General features: G+C 39.6%; 1 protein-coding gene across 8 annotated transcripts in view; it reads right to left on the bottom strand.

Annotated features, from left to right (window-relative positions):
- Positions 1-1227: 1227 nt before the first annotated feature.
- NAA16 (N-alpha-acetyltransferase 16, NatA auxiliary subunit) overlaps positions 1228-19182 on the bottom strand; it is a 63445-nt gene continuing 45490 nt past the window's right edge. For 5 of the 8 annotated variants that reach the window (XM_040267157.1, XM_040267158.1, XM_040267159.1 and 2 more), the window contains 10 exons: positions 18525-18694; positions 18040-18192; positions 16105-16233; positions 10042-10255; positions 8920-9107; positions 6806-6914; positions 6283-6381; positions 5831-5974; positions 3844-3941; positions 1228-3059 (listed from right to left, as the gene is read on the bottom strand). In XM_040267157.1, coding sequence (XP_040123091.1) covers positions 2862-3059; positions 3844-3941; positions 5831-5974; positions 6283-6381; positions 6806-6914; positions 8920-9107; positions 10042-10255; positions 16105-16233; positions 18040-18192; positions 18525-18694 — 1502 coding nt within the window. In that variant the 3' untranslated portion in view covers positions 1228-2861. Of the gene's footprint in view, positions 3060-3843; positions 3942-5830; positions 5975-6282; positions 6382-6805; positions 6915-8919; positions 9108-10041; positions 10256-15413; positions 15533-16104; positions 16234-18039; positions 18193-18524; positions 18695-19182 lie in introns of those variants that run through there. The other 3 variants (XR_005725703.1, XR_005725704.1, XM_040267163.1) reach the window with 3 other exon arrangements.

The raw sequence follows: 19182 nt of genomic DNA, 5'->3' as shown, positions 1-19182 counted from the left end.
CTGGTCAGGGAAATAAAACCCACAAGCCATGTGGCAGGGCCAGAAAAAGGAAGAAACCACAAGAAACCTAAAGGCAAATTCTGAAGTCATGACACAATCACGCGAATCTTTGCCTTTTCCTATCTGTTCCGATAAACCTGGCAAGTTCAAAGGACTTCTCATGCTGAGACTAGAGATCTCACTAAGTACTTAGCTCTCAGATGCATCTCCTTTAGCTTTCCAAAATTAAAAGGTCCTCTGCCAAACCTGGGATAGGGTGGAGGGACGTGACTGAGGGACACGATACAAAACCCTTAGTAAAAAGGATCCCTATCCACATTCCAGGTTTACAATGCTTACACTCAAAGTGGGATGGGAGTAAATAGATACAATCTCTATACACAGAGGAACATACCACTGGGTCTCACCAATCCCAGTGTCACTCTCTTTCTGCCTTCTACACCTCCACTGTACCCACCCTATGTAACTCAGAAACTCCAACGATCCCAATGGAATCCTTTTTAAAGACTGCTATTGAAAGCACAATTTCCACATAAATTATGATTAACTGGCATCTTTTAAAGAAACGGCATCTTACCGACAATAACATGAAAAATTACATGTTTCCTAGGGTATTTAGTGACAAAGATAGCCTACTTCTAATATTATTAAAACACTAAAAAGAAGCCAAACTGTTGTGGTACTAATATTGGTAGGTGGTTATTTTTTAAAAAATAAACTTGTAAAACTATGATAATTTTGTATTCTCTCAAAGAAAATCTTTGCAAAAATATTTTGATAGTGTAAAGCTATAAAAAAACACAAGCAATTTTGATAGTGTGAAGCAATAACACAAACACAAGTAAGTACAAAATAATTTATTACAGTATATAGGTTGGCATTATTTTACAGTGAATTCTTTTCTCTCAACAATTATGAATCTAAATATAAACAGCGTGAAGGAAAACAATTTTAATTAGAACAGTTTCTCTAAATAAAATCTCTTTTGAATTTATATTTGTCTTAAAAGGAAGTATTAATGTTACAGACATATTTATATGGTTCTGAAAAAAACATATTCAATGATGCTATTACTGTTTTCTGTACAAGATAGAACAAAAGCTGCTGCTGCTACTGCTAAGTCACTTCAGTCGTGTCCGACTCTGTGCGACCCCATAGACGGCAGCCCACCAGGCTCCCCCATCCCTGGGATTCTCCAGGCAAGAACACTGGAGTGGGTTGCCATTGCCTTCTCCAAGAACAAAAGCTATCCCCCCCCTAAATATTGCTCAACAACACTATGTTTTAATAGTTACACTGTTGCAGGGAGGAAGCCAATCCTGACTCCATGTAGGAAATGGTTTCTTTGACTTGCTTCTGTTATTATGATCACACTTAATGGCTTGGCTGGAGGACCCTGGCCCTGTGCTTGCCTATAAACTAAAGTGCCTTTGTTCAGAACCCTGTCCACCTGTAGATGGCAGAAGGTAGAAATTAACACATCCCCTGACTAAAGCTTGCCATTCTGAAAGATGTTTGCAAGACTAACAGTCTTTTTACTTTGCTTCCTCAGCTCCCCCCATCTCTGATCTATAAAAGAACCTGGCATCCAGACCCTGTAAGATGGTTATTTTGAGGCACTGGCCTGCCATCTTCTCGGTCGGCTGCTTTCCAGATAAAGTCTCTTCCTTGTCTTAACCGCTCCTCTCTGGGATTCACTGCCCTGTGGTGTGGCGAGCAGAGTGAGCTTGGACTCGGTAACAAGACTAGTTGATGGTCTAGATTCTCACTGTGCTGATATTAAAATGTATTTAATAGTCAATGTATAGCTATAACAGTTAAGACTATCTCACTGAAATCTGTCTTCTGCCCTGTCACGGCCTCCTGAAGCATACCACTCATATACAGACTACTTAAAACTCCCTGGGGGCACACAAAGTGATTTAGTCAAAAAAGCATAGCTCTCGCCTGTGGGTCAAGACTGACCTAGATATGCAACAAAGTCACTACTGAACTTCCATGGGTAAGAGGCAAACGGATCCCTACACCCTGAGGCATCAACATACAACTGCACTACCCTTATTCAACAGACAACAGCATTTTCATGGATATTAAGAAGAAAATGGGTACATCAGAACAAAATTAAGGTGGACAAAGTATTACACTGAAGTTAAGCTTTAAATAAATATTTGCCAAAAGGAGTTCTATACCGTTTCTGACATACAGTTAATACTTGAATATTGATGTGCTTTAAAAAGCAAATAGACAATAACAAAACAAACCAAGAAGGGATCAAAACATAAAATTCTGAAATGAAACCTGAATCTAAAGAAAATAATACAGTGGAGCTGGATTCAACTTAGGTTAATTAAGAAATCATCATTGTTACAATATGAAGTGACAGCAACCATCACAATGTTGATAAGTGAAAATTTTAAGACAACTGTACAAGAACAAACAGGTCATTTTAACAGATTTTCACGTAAAGTGGCAGAGTCAGATAAAGAATGAAAGAAGCTTACAGAATGCTCCATTCAAAAAAATGATATCCATTACAGCTGACCTTTGCGCAAAGCAACAGTTAGGTGCTCTGACCCTGGGTGTGGTCAAAAACACACATACACTAATAGTCTGCCGCCTGTGCACACACAGTTCCTCCCTACCTGCGTTCTGCATCAGATCCAACCAACCACAGATTACACAGTAAGGCAGCATTTACTACGGAAAAAATCAACCGTGAAGTGGATCCTTGCAATTCAAACCCATGCTGTTCAAGGGTCAATGGTATTTCATTTCTTATCTAGATTAAAATACAAGCTGGAAGAGAAACCTTAAACTGAATTCAGCTTTGAGTCTAAGAGAAGTCAGCTTTCTAGAGGATTTCAAGTTTCATTTGCCAAGACATCACAGTTGGCTGTGTGGTTCAGAGCCGCGCCGTGCCTGCCGACTTCGCTCAGAGCGGGCAGGAAAGCAGGAGTGAAGGGAAGCAACTTGTGACAGGCCATCCTGTACTCCTCATACTGGGAGTTGCAGCTCCCAAAGCTGCCATCGAGCAGCGCTTCAGAAACCTTTATTAAAGTCTATGTAAACAAGGAAAAAAAGATAATTATTTAAAAAATAGTCTGGCTAATAATCACCTTAATCAAAAGATGCAGTTTGTTAATTAAGCAACAGAAAATCAACAAGGCCTCACTCTAAGATTAACTTCTTGCTATCTATAACAAGTAATCACCACAAAAAGGAACATTAAAAAATCAGTTCTATGAGGCCTTGAAAAAGCAACAGAATTCTAATACTTTAAAAAGGTGAATCTCTGAAACTATAATCATTTAAGTGGAGTCGCTCGGTCGTGTGTGACTTTCTGAGACCCCCATGACTGTAGCCTACCTGGCTCCTCCGTTCATGGGATTTTCTAGACGAGAGTACTGGAGTGGGTTGCCATTTCTTTCTCCAAGGGATCTTCCCGACCCGGGGATCGAACCCAGGTCTCCCACATTGCAAGCAGACGCTTTACTCTCTGAGCCACCAGGGAAGCCCATAATCATTGAACGTGTCCTTTATTAACAGTAATAGTTCCCATTTACTGAGTGCTTACTACATGTCAAGCACCTCACAGTTTACTGTTTCAGTTAACTGTTATGCTAACTCTGAGATGGACCGTCTTTTCATCCTCAACTTATAAACGAGGAAAAGGACGCTAAAGAGGTAAATTGCCTAACATGATACAGCTCACAGTGAGCAGAGCTGAGATTCAAATCCAGTCCTAACTCTGAAGACCCACTCAGGAATTACGTTGCAAAGAGATGTTTTGTTAGCTCACTCGGTATCCACAATCTGTGGCAATCGGTTGGTGAAAAATCTTACCTTTACATTTTTATCTTTTATAGCTTCATCCAGTCTAGTGGCAATAGCAATTGCTTTCTCTTGCCTTGACTTGTCCAGAAAATACATCATTTTAGCACCTGAAATACCAAGACATTTCAAAACCAGTAAATGTGGACATCTTACATTTGATCTGAACCGACCAGTGACTTAAAATACGGCTCCAGGTATCCAGTCAGCAGTGGGCTGCACAGTGGCCTTTTTTCCCTAACTCCCTATTCCATGATATCCCACTGACAGCTTGGGGCCACAAGAAAAGTATTAGTATTACGTTTAGACACACACACACACAAAAGCCCCTACAAATTGGGGCTTGTTCTGTGACAGAGAGATGGCTGTGAAACATTTACCAGGAGACCAGGGTTAACAACCCCACCCCTCCGAAATGTAAATATGGGCTACCCCTGTGGCATCAGTCAACATTTCAACTAAAATCACTTTTGAAACATGATACTCTAAAATAAAACACACCTAAGGAACAAACTATTATCAGAGTAGTGTGATAGATGGACAACAGGAAAATCTTTGCATGCTCATGAAGAAAGTAATTTTTAAAGCTATTTTAAAGTAAAATCCAATTTATGTTCCCCCTATAAATTCATGGTCCATGTTCATTTTTTATTGGTCTTTCATTAATTTATATTTTTATTCTTAATCTATAAGGTTAGTATGTATATTATTAGCTTTAATCAGTTACACATCTGTGAATATTTTCCCTTCTTGGCCTTTTTACTTTCTTTATGGCTTTTTTTTAGTGAAGTAAAAATTATCTTTTTCTGAGAACATAATGTTTAGAAAGGCATTTCCCATTATTATAATAAAGAAATATCTCCTTCCATTATCCTGTGTTGTTGATGAGAAATTTTTACCTGCCCCTACTACCAAGAAGTGCTGTAATTTTTCATAGGAATTAACTTTTTTCACAGGTAACAGAACCAAGCAGTCTCCCCTTACAACAAGAAAGCTTAGGTTAAAATATTTAAATACGTGGCTTAAAGTAGGAGCATAGTTAATTACATCATGTACTTCATTTATTTTGTCCCCAGTTCCGTTTCCAGTCTTTTTCTAGTTTACAGTTAATGCTACCTTGTCATTTTATGAATTTGTATAGACTGCCTAAAATCCTTCCTGTAACAGGGCAGGATGTAGTAAGTCCTCAAAACACAAAATACAGAAAGTAATAAAATTACAAGAAAAAAATAAGTCTCACATAACCTCAACATTCAAAGTCAACCATTAAAGCTTTAATACATGCTTGTCTTCAGCTTTTATGCTATGGGTATTTTTACACAGTTGAGACTGTATTATAACATCAAGTCTGTCTATACACTGTTTGCCCCTGTTGTAAATCTTTTGAACAGACATCGCTTTCTGTCACCACCTGGTGGTCCATCCTACGGGCCGACTACTGTTCCCCCTGCAACTGGACATTCATTAGATTTGCTTCCATCCTTTTCCTCATCCTTACACACAGAATTCCAGTCAATACCTTCGGACGGAAAACTCTTTCTTTGCTTTGGATTCTTTAAAATTATTTACACAAGTATGTATAACTATAGCTTGAGACAAAGTTCTTGATTAAGAACGACAAATTGATTCCCTGCTTGGTCAGGCCAATTCACACCTGCAGCAGTAAAATACAAGACTGCTCATACACTACAGCTTTTCCATACTTGAGCCTCCTTTTTTCAGACACGAATAACCTCTCCTTTTAGGTGGTAGGTTAGGTTAGAGATTTTGTTATTTCCAGGGGAGGCTTGTACTGCCAGGAACTTCTCTCCAGAGTTGCTTTGGCGGCATCCCATAGATTCTGTGCGGTTGTTAAAAAATACTCTTTCCTAATCTGAAAGATCAAAATGGTACCGTGTTCTTTTTCTCTGATAGTTTGATCATCTTGCTAAACTTTTTTTTTTCATCACATTCTAACTTTCTGCCATAAACATTTTAACCCTGGGCGCTAAATACCAACCTGAAAGTAGATGCTGAAGAGAGGTAGCATTATGTTTGAGAAAATCCTCATTAAAACTTTCCAAGTCCTTGTTAACAAATATTTTCTGCATTTCCTGAGATAGAACTTTGCTCACAATGTCTGGAAGGTTACTGTGATTAGACACTATAAAAACAGAACATTTGTAGTTTACAGTATGTTTGGCCTGTCCTTTGAAACAAAATCAATTGAAATACATTCATATTTACTATTAAGCCTGATACATTTTACATAATAAAAATAAGAGTGCTCCTTTGGAATATAAATATATTCCAGCTTAAACTGTACTAATTTCTAATATATCTTTGCTAGTATCTTCATTTAAGTACTTTGCAAACTTTTTTCTTTGTACTAATCTCTCATGTCCAGCTTAATAGAAGACAGGCGAACTGTCATAATTACTTTTACATAAATATTACCTTTTTTATACTTACCAGATTTAGAAAATTTAATTAAACATTCATGTAGCCATGGGTTATTCCTGTTGATAGCAAAAGCTCGTTTAACCGACTGCAGCATTAACAGAAACTTTCCTACGTCAGAAAAAATTAGAAAAGTAACAGCATCAATATTTAAGTATGTTATTTTATTCCCTTTATTTTAGCCTCACTTAAAATCCAGAAACAAAGTATTATCTTTCCCATAATCTTCAAACGCAAAATTCAAAGTTGATTTTGGTTATCAGAGACAACTTATTTTCTAAAGAAATGCTTGAAAAATCATGAAGAATTACTTCAGGTAAACAATCTGTATGCCTATTCAAATAATTCCTTTGATCATAATATTCTAATCTATTACTCAGTAAAGTTTTGAGGAGCAAAGGAAAAAGGGATTAAGAGCATTTGTGGGAGGTTGAAATGAAGGTCTAAGAAACAAAAACAGATCTAACTCACAAACATTATACTGAATATGGTCACCAATAAAATAAAAAATTAAAATCTGAATCCAAACTATTACCTTTTCTAAAATATATTTCAAATGCTAACAGATGAGTGTCAATGTTATCAGCAACAAGGTTCTTAAGAGGTATAAGAAACTTGATAGCTTCTTCTAATGGATTTTCTATCTATTTTGAAACAGAAAGAAAAATTATTGTATTTAAAAAGCAGTCACACAAGTCAAATTTCCCCCCAAATTTTATACTAATGCATAGCTGAAGTAATCTACATAGTTCTTTTTATATAACTAAGAAGCAAAAAAAAATTTTCAAAGTATAGTCAATACTTTTCAAAATGAGAATAGCTCTATTGTTTTCATGATTAGAAAATTCAACATAATTTTATAAAAATAAAAAAAATACAGAAAATTGTTCTGTAGACTTAATGAAGTGGTACTACAAATACCATTATACTACCGAGCCCCTTAAACTATAGACATTCTAAAGTAAGGAGACAAATACAACTGCATGACATAATTGAAAAAAAGTCAAGTTTAAAATATTAGATTCACAGTGAATAAACTAGAAAGCTAAATATTTCCCTAAATCTGGTTCCTAAATAACTATTAATATTTTGAAAAAATTGTGGAGATAAGCTACTATTCTCTTTGCTGCTGAAACATTATCTAGCAAAGTATATAAAATGCTGCCATATTTCACTGTATTGCTGCTCTAACAAATTACCAAAAATTTACTGTATTAACACAAATTTAGGGATTTCTCTGGCGATACCATGGTTAAGACTCTGTGCTCCCAATGCAGGGGGCATGCATTCAATCTCTGGTTATGATAAGGACAAAGTAAAGGGACAAAGTAGGTGATTAAAGTTAATCCCACAAGGGAATTTAAGTAGAAAAAATGTGGGCGACCTCTTTAAATTAATGATTACTCAAAAGAAAGCAGGTTTACTTAACCACAAAACCAAGCAGCCTTGCTTGGCAGCAAAGTCTTGCACAGAAGCACAGGACATGCCCCAAAACAATAAGAAGATGGTGGCACAAGGCCCACATCCTGCCCAGTGAGCTCAGCACATCAATGATCCCAAGGACATGCACACAGAAGAAAGAGCAAAATGTGACCCAAGCCTGACTGTGTAGGGACACGAAAAGAGTCCCAGCCCGACCTGGAGGAGGAGCAGGTGATGGAAGCACAGCGTCCGCTCGAGAAAACACACAGGTCCTCTCCCTCCTCCTCACTGCAGCCGACTATGTTCTCGGGCGTGGCACTCCCCCGCCTGCACACCTGTAAGCCTCCCGAGTGTCTAGTCTAACACATCACTTTGCTCTTGCTGAAGTCTCTCTGCACCGAGACATACAGGACTGTGGTACTGGAGTTCTTTGGAGACCCTCAAATGACACCAAATGGTGTCAGCTGGGCCACCAAGTTCCCTCATGCCGCACACTGCAGCCAAAACAAAACAAAACCCCACAAATTTATCTGACACGGTTCTGGAGGTTCAAAGTCCAACGTGGGTCTCACTGCACTCCAAGAGGACTGCGTTTCCTCTTGGAGGTTTTAAGGGAGAGTGTTTCCACGCCTTTTCTCGGCCTCTTCAGGATGCCCACCTCTCCTGGCTCGGGCCCCCCCTCTCCTTCACAGGCAGCCACAGAGGACAGGCTCCTTTCCCATCACTCAGCCCTCCCTGCCTGCTGCCCTCCTCTCCTTAAGGCCCCTGTGATTAACTACACTGGGCTCACTGGGTAGTCCAGGAATCCTCTCCCTGTCCAGTTTTTTATTTTTCAAATTTTTTTTGGCTTCACCATACTTAAGGCATGTGGGATCTTAGTTTACTTGTCTTATTTAAAGGCCAGCTATATATATAACCTTAAATTTCATTTGCCACCTTAATTCTCTCTGCTATGTAACGTAATATATTCACAGTTTTCAGGGATTAGAACATGAACGCATTTGGAAGGCTATTATTCTGCCTACCACAAGTATAATTCTACCTATAATCTGCATTAGCCCAAACTCACATATTATCACTTAAAAGTAACTGATGACCATCAAAATGATCTTAGCTAACACTACAAATTTGGCTTCTGATTTACAGATTCAAATAAATCATATTTATGGTCAGCAGAGAATTAAATAATACAAATCTTATCAAATAAATACAGTATAGTCATCTCACCCTTTCTAATTTTTCAGGTAGAAGTTCTTCTTTGAGACCACTGGTTTCTTCTTCTTCATCCCGTTTTTTTTTTTGATTTTTTGGTTGATGTTCTCTTTCCACATGCTTTCTCTCTTCTACTTTAGCCTTTTTCTGAGCTCTTCTCTGCTTGCTAAGCATTTTCTTCAATTCTTTGGCTGACAGGTTTTCTGTAAACATTCAAATGAATGAGAACTCTGAGTCAGTGCTCTCAATTTCCTCATATTCTTACTCAATGCATACTATTAGTATATCTGGCCTTCCCTGGTGACTCAGAAGGTGAAGAATCCGCTTGCAGTGCAGGAGACCCGGGTTCAATCCCTGGGTTGGGAAGACCCCCTGGAGAAGGCAAAGGCTACCCACTCTAGTATTCTGGCCTGGAGAATCCCATGGTCTACAGTCCACGGGGTCGCAGAGAGTCAGACACAACTGAGCAACTTTCACTAGTACATTTGGAGGGGAGGGGAGGCAACTGTATGAAAGTTTTAGAGGGTATATTCCTAATGATTTACTTACACCTGGCATACCAAGGGCAACAGCAAATGCTGCATCAACTAAAATCAACCAACTCTAGCCTAGCTCTTCCTCCTACACAATACATGGGCTTAGGCAAATCCTCTCTCTCAAGTCCCAAACTGTATAAAGTGGAGTTGAAGAGTATCCTTTTGGAAAAATTCAAGGAGAAGTGAGACAAAGCACACAGGTATAGGTGATCAGAAATCTGCTTTCATGCCACTATTTCTCAAATATTCTTGGGTATTGACATGTTAGTGAGTAAAACGTTGTATTTAGATATTCTCATTGGCATTACTCTTTTCAGTCAAGTAGGTATTAGAAAATGTACAGATATATTTTTTTCTCTAAAAAGCTCAGTTATTTTCAATTACCACTTTAAAAAACAAAACAAAACAGCCCATAAACATCAGTTACAGGACAACACCCTATCAACTTTTTCTAAGTCTTCCCCCTACTTTTTTGGGGGTATATCCATTATCTAATGTTGCCTTCACACTCATTTGATAATATACTTTTCCATCATTAAGTTAATGACATTCTGAAATTTTGTGTTCTCAAGTCTCTTTAAACAAGTCTCTTTTTAGTTACCTGAATTTCTCTCTTGTTGTTTGCTTTCACTGGTCAAGGGATTATCATACAGTTTCAAGTATATTTCAATAGCTGATCTAGCAGCCTTGAAATAAAATCCATGTCTCCTGAGTATATCTTCTAATCTCAGAAGGTCAACGTAGGCCCGAAGGGTCATCTTTCTCATGCAGTAAGTATGGAAGTCAAACTGATCGTCAGTTATCTCAGAAAAGTGCTTAAAAACAAAACCACAAAGTTATCCCTTACATTTATGTCAATAACGCCTACTTTTTGAAAAGAAAATAATAAAAAGCCCGTAAGATAATGTAAGCAGTCGCAATTTCACTTAGTTGCCCTCTCCAGGGTTTAACATACAAAGGACCTCAAGTTGTTCTTTGCATTCAACTTAAGCTTCTCTTCCTTAGATTCCGTCCCCATTCCCTATAAATCATGTTTCATGATATCCAATTTATATGTAATAAGTGAGACGAGGGGAACTTCCTGGTAGTTCAGTGGTTAAGCCTGGAGGAAGAAATGGCAACCCACTCCAGAGAGAGGAGCCTGGCGGGCTGCAGTCCATGGAGTCACTGCTGAGCACCAGCAGTGAGGACTTGGTGCTTTCAACCCAGGCTGGGGAACTAAGATCCCGCAAGCCTTGTGGCACAGCCTAATAAAAGAAAGGCAGATGCCCAGGTTATTCTTTAAACCTGGAAATTAGAATATACCAATATTTTAGTTTTAATAAATACTTCTCAGTATTCCCTCAAAATCAGCAAGGTAGAGTTAAACAGAGCTCTCAGTGGAGACTAAACATATACAGGTTTACACTGAATGTCTATACATCAGATGGTTCTACTCAACCATGACCTCTTCAAGGGCAAGCCTGTCATATCCATCCCCACTCCCTGGCACAGGGCCTAGCACAGAAGACATTCAGTAAGCGTAATATGTGCCAACTCAAGAGACAAGCTGCTTTTCAGGCATGTGACTTCGTAATTTCCTACAGCCTCAATTATTTAACCTAAGTTAGGAATAAAAAATATATGTATACAGCCAATCTCATAGGTTGTTAGGGGATCAAGTAATTATTTTAAAGTTCATACTAAACAGTAAACTGCTTCACAAGCACAGAGTGTTATGGCTTTCTCTCACTCATTAAACTCATGTTTATCTAACTATATCCCATTTTAGCTAAAGTTTTAAATCTGGAGTCTGTGTATAAACAAGCAAAGTAACCTTTTTCTAAAGAGAGAGCTTGAAGCTTTCAACTGATTCTCAAAGGGCCCATGGCCCTCAAAGGGTTAAGAACTAATCCCTTACATGAAAGAAAAGATGACTAACTCCCCAATAAAACAATTTATACTTTTATTTTCTTCCCTACATGCACCTCCACCTCCATCTTCTTTCTTTTTCCCTACTTTAGCTGCTCCAAAAATATATAGAAAAATGAATGATTCATTACACAAACACACATCAAACTCTTCTACTACTTCATCTCCCTCTGTCCTGGGGGCCCAGTAACTCATTCAATAATTTTAGTTGTCTTGGTAATTAGAAATACATCATACACAGAATTACATTAAGAGCCTGATATTCTAAAATATTAAGATAAAAAGAATAAACGTACACAGTGTAAGGGAAAGAAACAGTGAAAAAAATGACTATTCCACATTAGTTTATATTTACTACTTCACGAACCATGCTTTAGTGGTATATTTGTAAGTTTCATTCCTCCCATCAATAAAACAAATCAAATAACTTTTTTTAATGAAGGAATTACATAATTGTTCATGGTTAATATAAATCACATTATACCTAGCACTATAATATCTTAAAATTCAATACAACTGACTGAGGAAAAATGGCAGTGCCCCAAATCATGGAACACATGATGAGACGAAAACGTCCAAGAGGTTGCAGTTTTCTTTATGTGTAAAAAAAAGCAGACGCAAGTTTCAAGAGACATTCCTAGAGCATGAGGTTTGAGTGAGGTCTCGAGGGAGCCACACGAAACCACAAGCGTGTAAGCCGCCTCTTTATCAGTAACCGCCCATAGGCCGCCTCTCTCCAGCCACCGTCTTCCAGAAACAAAGCAACCCACTTATCCTAGTGTGTCTGAGGCTTTCTCAGTTCTTGCGCTCAAAGCCCCGTGTCTCAGGAACCTGCTCAGTATGGCATATTCCTACTTAAGAGCAACTAAATCATCTTAGGCTGACTTTTCGTTTTGAAATGAACATGGACAAAGAAGTTGCAAGGACGGTACAGGGATGTCCTATATCCTCTTTGCTCAGTGTCCCCACCAGGTTACATCCTGCAGCTAACTGCCAACACAAAGAGCTGAGATGGGCTTGATGTGTGTGAACAGTTCCATGTGACTTCACCATACAGAGGTCTCTCTAACTACAATGCAGGGGACACAGGCTCAGTCCCTGGGTGCGGAACTAGGATCCCACATGCCGAGGGGCAACTAAGCCCATGAGCCCAAACTACTGGGTCCACGTGCCACAACTCTGAGAAGCGTGCATGCCTCAACAAAGATCTCGTGTGCTGCAACAGGGGCCTGACACAGCCATAAACAAACAAACAAGTAAAAGAAGTAATAGCCAGACCAACCAGGGCAATGAGCAACTCTTAATTCCTTTATAGAAAATCTGTCGTTATAAAGTAAGTGTCAACTTGATAAAGATGAAGACGCAATGGAAGATAAAGTTACGGGCTTCCTTGTGGCTCAGTGGAGAAGAATCCCCTTGCCAATGCAGGAGGCATGGGTTCGATCCCTGATCCAAGATCCCACATGCTGTGGAGCAACTAAGCCTGTGGGCCCCAACTACTGCCCTTGTACTCTAGGGCCCTGGAACTGCAACTACTAAAGCCTGTGCACCCTGGAGCCTCTGCTCTGCAACGAGAGGCAACCACAATGAGAAGCCAGGTGCTGCACCTAGAGAAAAAGTCCACACAGCACTGAAGACCCGGCACAGCCGTAAATAAATAAAATAAAAAAATTTTAAAAAGATAAAGTTACGAACATCCTATGGTTTTGATCTACTGGAAACCTTAGATCTTATCAGAAAGTTTTAGAAATATGCACTGCTCCTCTGAGATATAAATCAACATGCTAAAATAATGAGAAACTAATCACCTGAAAAAAAGGGGGGGGGGGCTCAATTCTTGAAAGAAAAAATAGTTTAAAATATTATTCTGAACACAAGTTTATAGCCAATAGTCTGAAGGTGGTCATTCTGTCTTATTTTTAATAAAACTTAAGTTCTAAACATCGGATTGGGTTGGACTACATAATCACTACATGTAATCTTAAACCCTGTAAGGAAGGCAAGGAGGAGGCAGAAAAAGGACTACAGTGGACCATTCTAGAATTCTAACATTTCAAATCCAATGAGTAAGAGTGCAAAGCGGTATGTCCTAGGCTGAAACTGCCTTCACTGAAAGAATTCTTGAAGGCAGAAGGACTCAGTCCTTCTTGGAACTTAGTTCTCTATTCAATAACCTTCTATTTAGAAGGTCAACTGTAAAATTTTATATATATATATATATATATATGTAATTTTTTTTTGCCACACAGCATGCAGGATCTTAGTTCCCTGAACAGGGATTCAAACTGTGCCCCCACTGCACTGGCAAAGCAGCCTTGACCACTGGACTGCCAGGGAAGTCCCCAAAGTTTTATTTTTGAATAGGGTGCTCGTTTCTTTACTAAAATATTTAAAACCCAGGCACAAAGATAACCCAAATAGGTATTTGTTGTATCTTTTAATTCTGTAATTACTCCTAAATCCTTACAATTGTTATCATCAAGAATTTTCTTTTAGATGACATTAATGTTATTAGAAGCTAATTTCAGAGAGCTCCCTGGCGGTCTGGAGATTAAGAATCAGCCTTCCAATGCAGGGACCTGGGTTCCATCCCTGGTAAAGGCACTAAGACCCCACAGGCCTGGGGGCAACCACGCCTGCTCAAGACAGGGAGAGCAGCCAGCGCGCTGGGACGACTGAGCCTGTGCACCAGAGCCCACGCATCACAGCCGCTGAAGCCTCGCTTCACAAGAGAAGTCCTCGCGCTACAACTAGCGAAGCTCCTTTGTGCCGCGACAAAGACCCAGTGCAGTCAAAATGAGAGAGAAAAATTAATCATTTCAGAAGCATTCATCAGCAAACAATCACCTTATCTGTACTCTACACTAATGTTTTTCCTTTTAGCATGAATTACTCACTATAAAGACTAGCTTATAAGCATAATATGAATAGGATCTTTTCTTCTGTATCTGCCTCTGGCTATATTTTTAAGTACCAACAGCAAACCCTAAAGATACTTAGTAAAGTTTCCAATGATGATAGTTACATAAGATAACCAGAGGGTGATGATTTCTACCATCTCTGATAACCAGTGATCATCTATAATTTTTTTTTCCTTCAAAAATGCTTTCTACCAGTCAAAACACATTTCTTAAACTGGAAATACAGGTGACCCTTGAACAATACCATGTGGGCCCACTGATATGTGAGTTTTTTCCAACAGTAAATTCTACAGGACCACGTGATCATGGTTGGTTTCATCCATGGATTCAGAAACAGGGATACGTAGGAACCACGTATACAAAGGACCAACTGTAAGTCACAGGGAGATTTTCAACTTCCCAGAGGGTTGGCATCGCACACCCACTTTGTTCCAGGGTCAACTGTAGTTATTCAAAACCTCTAAAAACTCAGGAGAAAGCATAATCTAAATGAAACTTAGTAATGGAACAGCTAGTAATCATAGTCTAACAATTTTTTCATAAAAAACATTAAAAAGAATAAAGTAGTCACTAATGCTAGGAGGAACGGGACTAGAGATGGAGAAGTTCCCAATGATCCCAAGGTGCTGAAATCTGACTTCCACACAAAGTCTGATCAACTTCTAATTACAGTCGTGCTGGAACAACTAATGTGTAAGTGCCAAGCTTCGGCTCCGTGAGAATGTTCTGAGTAACAGAAATGCATCTTTCCTTAGTAACGAGCAGAATGCTTTTAAAGTGACGATCGTCTAGGATGTCAAAACAAGCTAGTGATCTATGGTTTGGTCACAGAAATCAGAGCCCGACTTACACTTATGATGCTTGGATATTGCCTGAATATTTCACATATCATCCAAAGGCTTTATAGTTTCCGAGAAGATGAGAAGGGTTTTCCCCAGCAATCAGCCATCAAATTTAGGCTTAAAAAGCAAAGTACAAAGCAAAAGCTACACTACTTCTGAAAGGGCTCTAATGGAATCTTAGTTCCAGTTCCCGACCAAAGCCACCCCCTAAGAGGTCCAGCCTTTCTTTGGGCAACTTCACAACTTTCACGTGGGGAAGAAGGCCAAAGTGGCTGCCAGGGTGCAGACCGCAGGCTCACCTGACTGCGCCATCTCAGGACGGGGCTGCCGAGTGACCCCTGGCTGAAGGCTGCTGAGGCCTGCCTCGGGGGTGCATTGTGGCTCTTTTTCCTCCCGTGGTCCATTTGGAAGGAGAGTGCTTCAGAGATGACAAAGAACAGGAAAACAAAAATTCACACACAAGGAAAAGAAAAGTCCCCCTTCCTAAGGCACATGGCACCCATGATCCTAGCAAGTCGTAACATAAGCCTGCAAGCCAGCCGCACATTGGGTACAGAAGTGCAGGAGGTGAGAACACACACCCTGGGAAGACAAACTGGAGAGAGGCTGACTACAGAGCAGATCCTGACACAGAGCGGAAAGAGGTGGCCCTCGGCCTGTGCATCTTTCCAGGCTGGGGATGAAAATCAAGTAACGGCCCAATTAGGAAAGAGAAATTTTGAGTACATGTTAGTAATAGCCAACAGTAACTTAACTAATCCTTCTCTTCTTGCTTCAGACAAAAATATGCAGACATGTCTACCTCATTACCACCTGAGGATCCAAAGAAAGGAATCATTTATTCATAATTTCTGAATGTTTGAAAGGCTAAAGATCGAGAATTTTTTCACAGTGAAGTTTTCCAAAGTCGTTAGAAGAGGTAGATGAGCCCTTGTAGAAATCTACCTGCTTTTCTGGAGAAAAATGAAGCCCAAACTCTTGTTAACTTACCCTCTCTACTTCATGGCACTTTTTCAAAGCGTCCCCGTACCTTCCCAGGCGCTGGTAAGCGGAGATGCACTCTGTCTGAAACCACATGCACTGCATCTCATTTAGGTTCTCCATGGCAGACGTCCCTTCCTGAAACGGAAGCAACCACAAATGAAGAAAGCAAACAACACAAGAGAGCCTAAAAACCCCGTTTTCTCTTTTACAACAATGTCTATGAGGATTACGGTGACAACAAGTAGCAGTGACAAATTATATAATAAACACATCAATGTGCTTCCAAAAGGCTCCTACCAACTTGAAACTGTATGCCTTATTTACCCAACTCTCTTGAGACAGTCAACAACCCACACAGAAAAGACTACAGGTAACTGAAGCTAAGTTTTAAACACCAAAGCTTTCATTTAACCTATTTAAGACAGGGATCCTATGAAGCACCTGTCTTTTGTCTATTAAGCAAAAGCCACTTAACCTTTCCCTTGCTGACCTAGGATCACTACTATTTGCAACACTGTTTTCAAATCTCTTCATAGTAGTTTCCAGCCCGCTTTTCAGTTTTGCAAGTCTCCTTCCTCCACATCAAGCCATCAGTTGTCACTTCCTTTCAGAACTATGTCTATGAGGATTATGACAACAATAAGGAGCAGTGAATTATTTAATAATACATTAAAATTTTTAAATGAAAGAATATTCGCTAATTCAGGCTCAGTGTGTATCCCGGGAGAAGGCAAAGCACAGAGTGCCTGGTCTCAGTGCAGGGACGTGGAGCTCTGTCACAATGTAGGACAGTTATTTAAAATGCATTTTACGGGACCCCAAGAATGACAGCAAAGATATGGGTATATTAAGTTCAGTCTTCCATTTCTTTTTCACACCCACTGTTTATCAGTTTAATTTTCAGAATTCTCATTGAAAGTATAAAACCCAGTTATCTCTGGGTAAACAAAATTATGGTGGCATTTTATGTCGTCTTCACGGCTACAGGTATTCCATCGTTTGATAACTACATATGTTTATAAGAAATTGACCGTATTTTTCATTTCAAAACTTTACCAACTAGAACTATTCAACCTGCCTCAGCAACTCTACAAATATTATAAACTGAAAAATCTGCAAGAAGGAAATAGGAGCACTTCACTTACGTATTACAGAGCAGATGTGAATTGGTATGGAAGTCATTAGCATCCCTCCTCCCGCAGCTCACTGATGCCCACCACCATCAGGGACACGCCTGGCCAGTGAGGCAATGCGGTAAACTAACCAGCTCTCTACACAGCACAGCAAGCTGTCAAGAGTGGACGGCTGGAGGCGATTGTGACGAGCAAGCTGAGCTCCAGACTTTGGGAACTACTTTCCTCAAACAGCTGAACTTGCCCCTTCTTTCTCATTCTCCTGGGTCTTTTCGGACATGTCCTAGTTGGCTGTGGTTTGCTGCATGGGTGTGTTGTTGTTGTTTTTTAAACTACTGAACTTATTTAACTTAAATACGCTCATTTCTAATTGTACTTCTATTGTACTTCACTTCTCATCTCTGCAGGGCTTCCCAGATGGCTCAGTGGTAAAGAATCTGCCTGAAACTGCAGGAGACAAAGGAGACGGATTTCGATCCCTGGGTCAGAAGATCCCCTGGAGAAGGAAATGACAACCCACTCCAGCATTCTTGCCTGGAAAATCCCAAGGACAGAGGAGCCCAGCAGGCTACAGTGCACAGGGCTGCTCAGAGTTGGACATGACTGAAGCGACTTAGCATGCGCACACCAGGAGCACGTGCACACTCATCAACCACAGTAAGCAATCACACTTAGGCTATGAGCTAAATAAGATTCAAAAAATGACGACAAATGTGAATTCCAAGGAACTATACCAGCAAACTTCACGCATCACCAGAGAATTTAAGTTTAATTTTACTAACTCAGACAATGACATGCTACTTCTTACCCTTGTGAACTTGGAGCACATTTCCTCTGCTTCCTTTATCATATTTGCCCGAAGCATATACTTTGCGCATTTGGAATTGATGAATCTATCAGCCGTATCCAAAGACTGAGCTTCATCCATCCACTTGACAGCTTCTCTGAGATTACCCATATGCTTTAAGAGATGAAAGTATTAAAGACATCACTGTTATGATTAAGAGAATATGGGTACGATACAACAGAAAAAGTTCTTAAAGACAAATTAGAAATGTTACATTTCTGTCAAATCTATCTAGAATTTTTTAGATACATTAAAATTCATATTTACTAAGAGCTGAATGAAATGATTAACACTGACTATGCAACATAAAACTCCTTAGGATTATTAGAATATGGGGAATAAATAATCAGGGTGCCTTAAAAGTTATCTCCACACAGAAAGAACTCCATGGGTCCTTAAAATGGCCAAATTCTTCCACTATTCAAAAAACATGACCAAGATTTTACCTTGTAAATTTTTGCTTTCATATAGAATAATTCTATTAGAGTTGGGGTGCTAGCAATTGCAGCATTAATATAATCCAAAGCCAAAGAATACTGCCCAAGCTTATCAAAGTGCTGTGCCAGGAAGTGCTGAACCCAGAGTAGTGTCGTTGGGGGTTCCTTCTCCCCATTCTCTGCAATCAAACAAACACAAAATTATTATAAGGAATGAGGCAAAATGAAGCAACTCTCTTTCTTTCTCCCAATGCATAATGAAATCAATAACTATTAGAATAAAAATCCAGTAAAAATGACCAATTTCAACAGAAAGAGATACAACCTCAAGTCACAAAGTTCAGGGAGCAGCAGCCGAGCAGAGCCAACGATGCTGCTTTCACAACCTTCTAGCCACACCTCATGCCAAGCAAACAGTCTGGGAGAGGAGGCAGGTCAACCTAACTACGAATTCTCAGGCAGAGAGTATTAAGGCAGCAGGTCCAGGAAAAGCCAAGGAAAACAGCCTGGAGAAAACATGTCCCTAACCACCACGGTAAAACTTCCACAGAGGCAAGAACTGCCAGGGCTTTCGTGGATCGTCCAGGCCTCGACACAGACCGGGGAAACCCCAAGTTGAAGGGTATCAGGAGGGTACACTCTTGACAAGATTGTCACAAACAACCAT

This window comes from Oryx dammah, unplaced genomic scaffold (assembly GCF_014754425.2).
Source record: "Oryx dammah isolate SB20612 unplaced genomic scaffold, SCBI_Odam_1.1 HiC_scaffold_24, whole genome shotgun sequence".
Classification (NCBI taxonomy): Eukaryota; Metazoa; Chordata; class Mammalia; order Artiodactyla; family Bovidae; genus Oryx; species Oryx dammah.
This window is presented reverse-complemented; position numbering and strand designations above follow the sequence as displayed.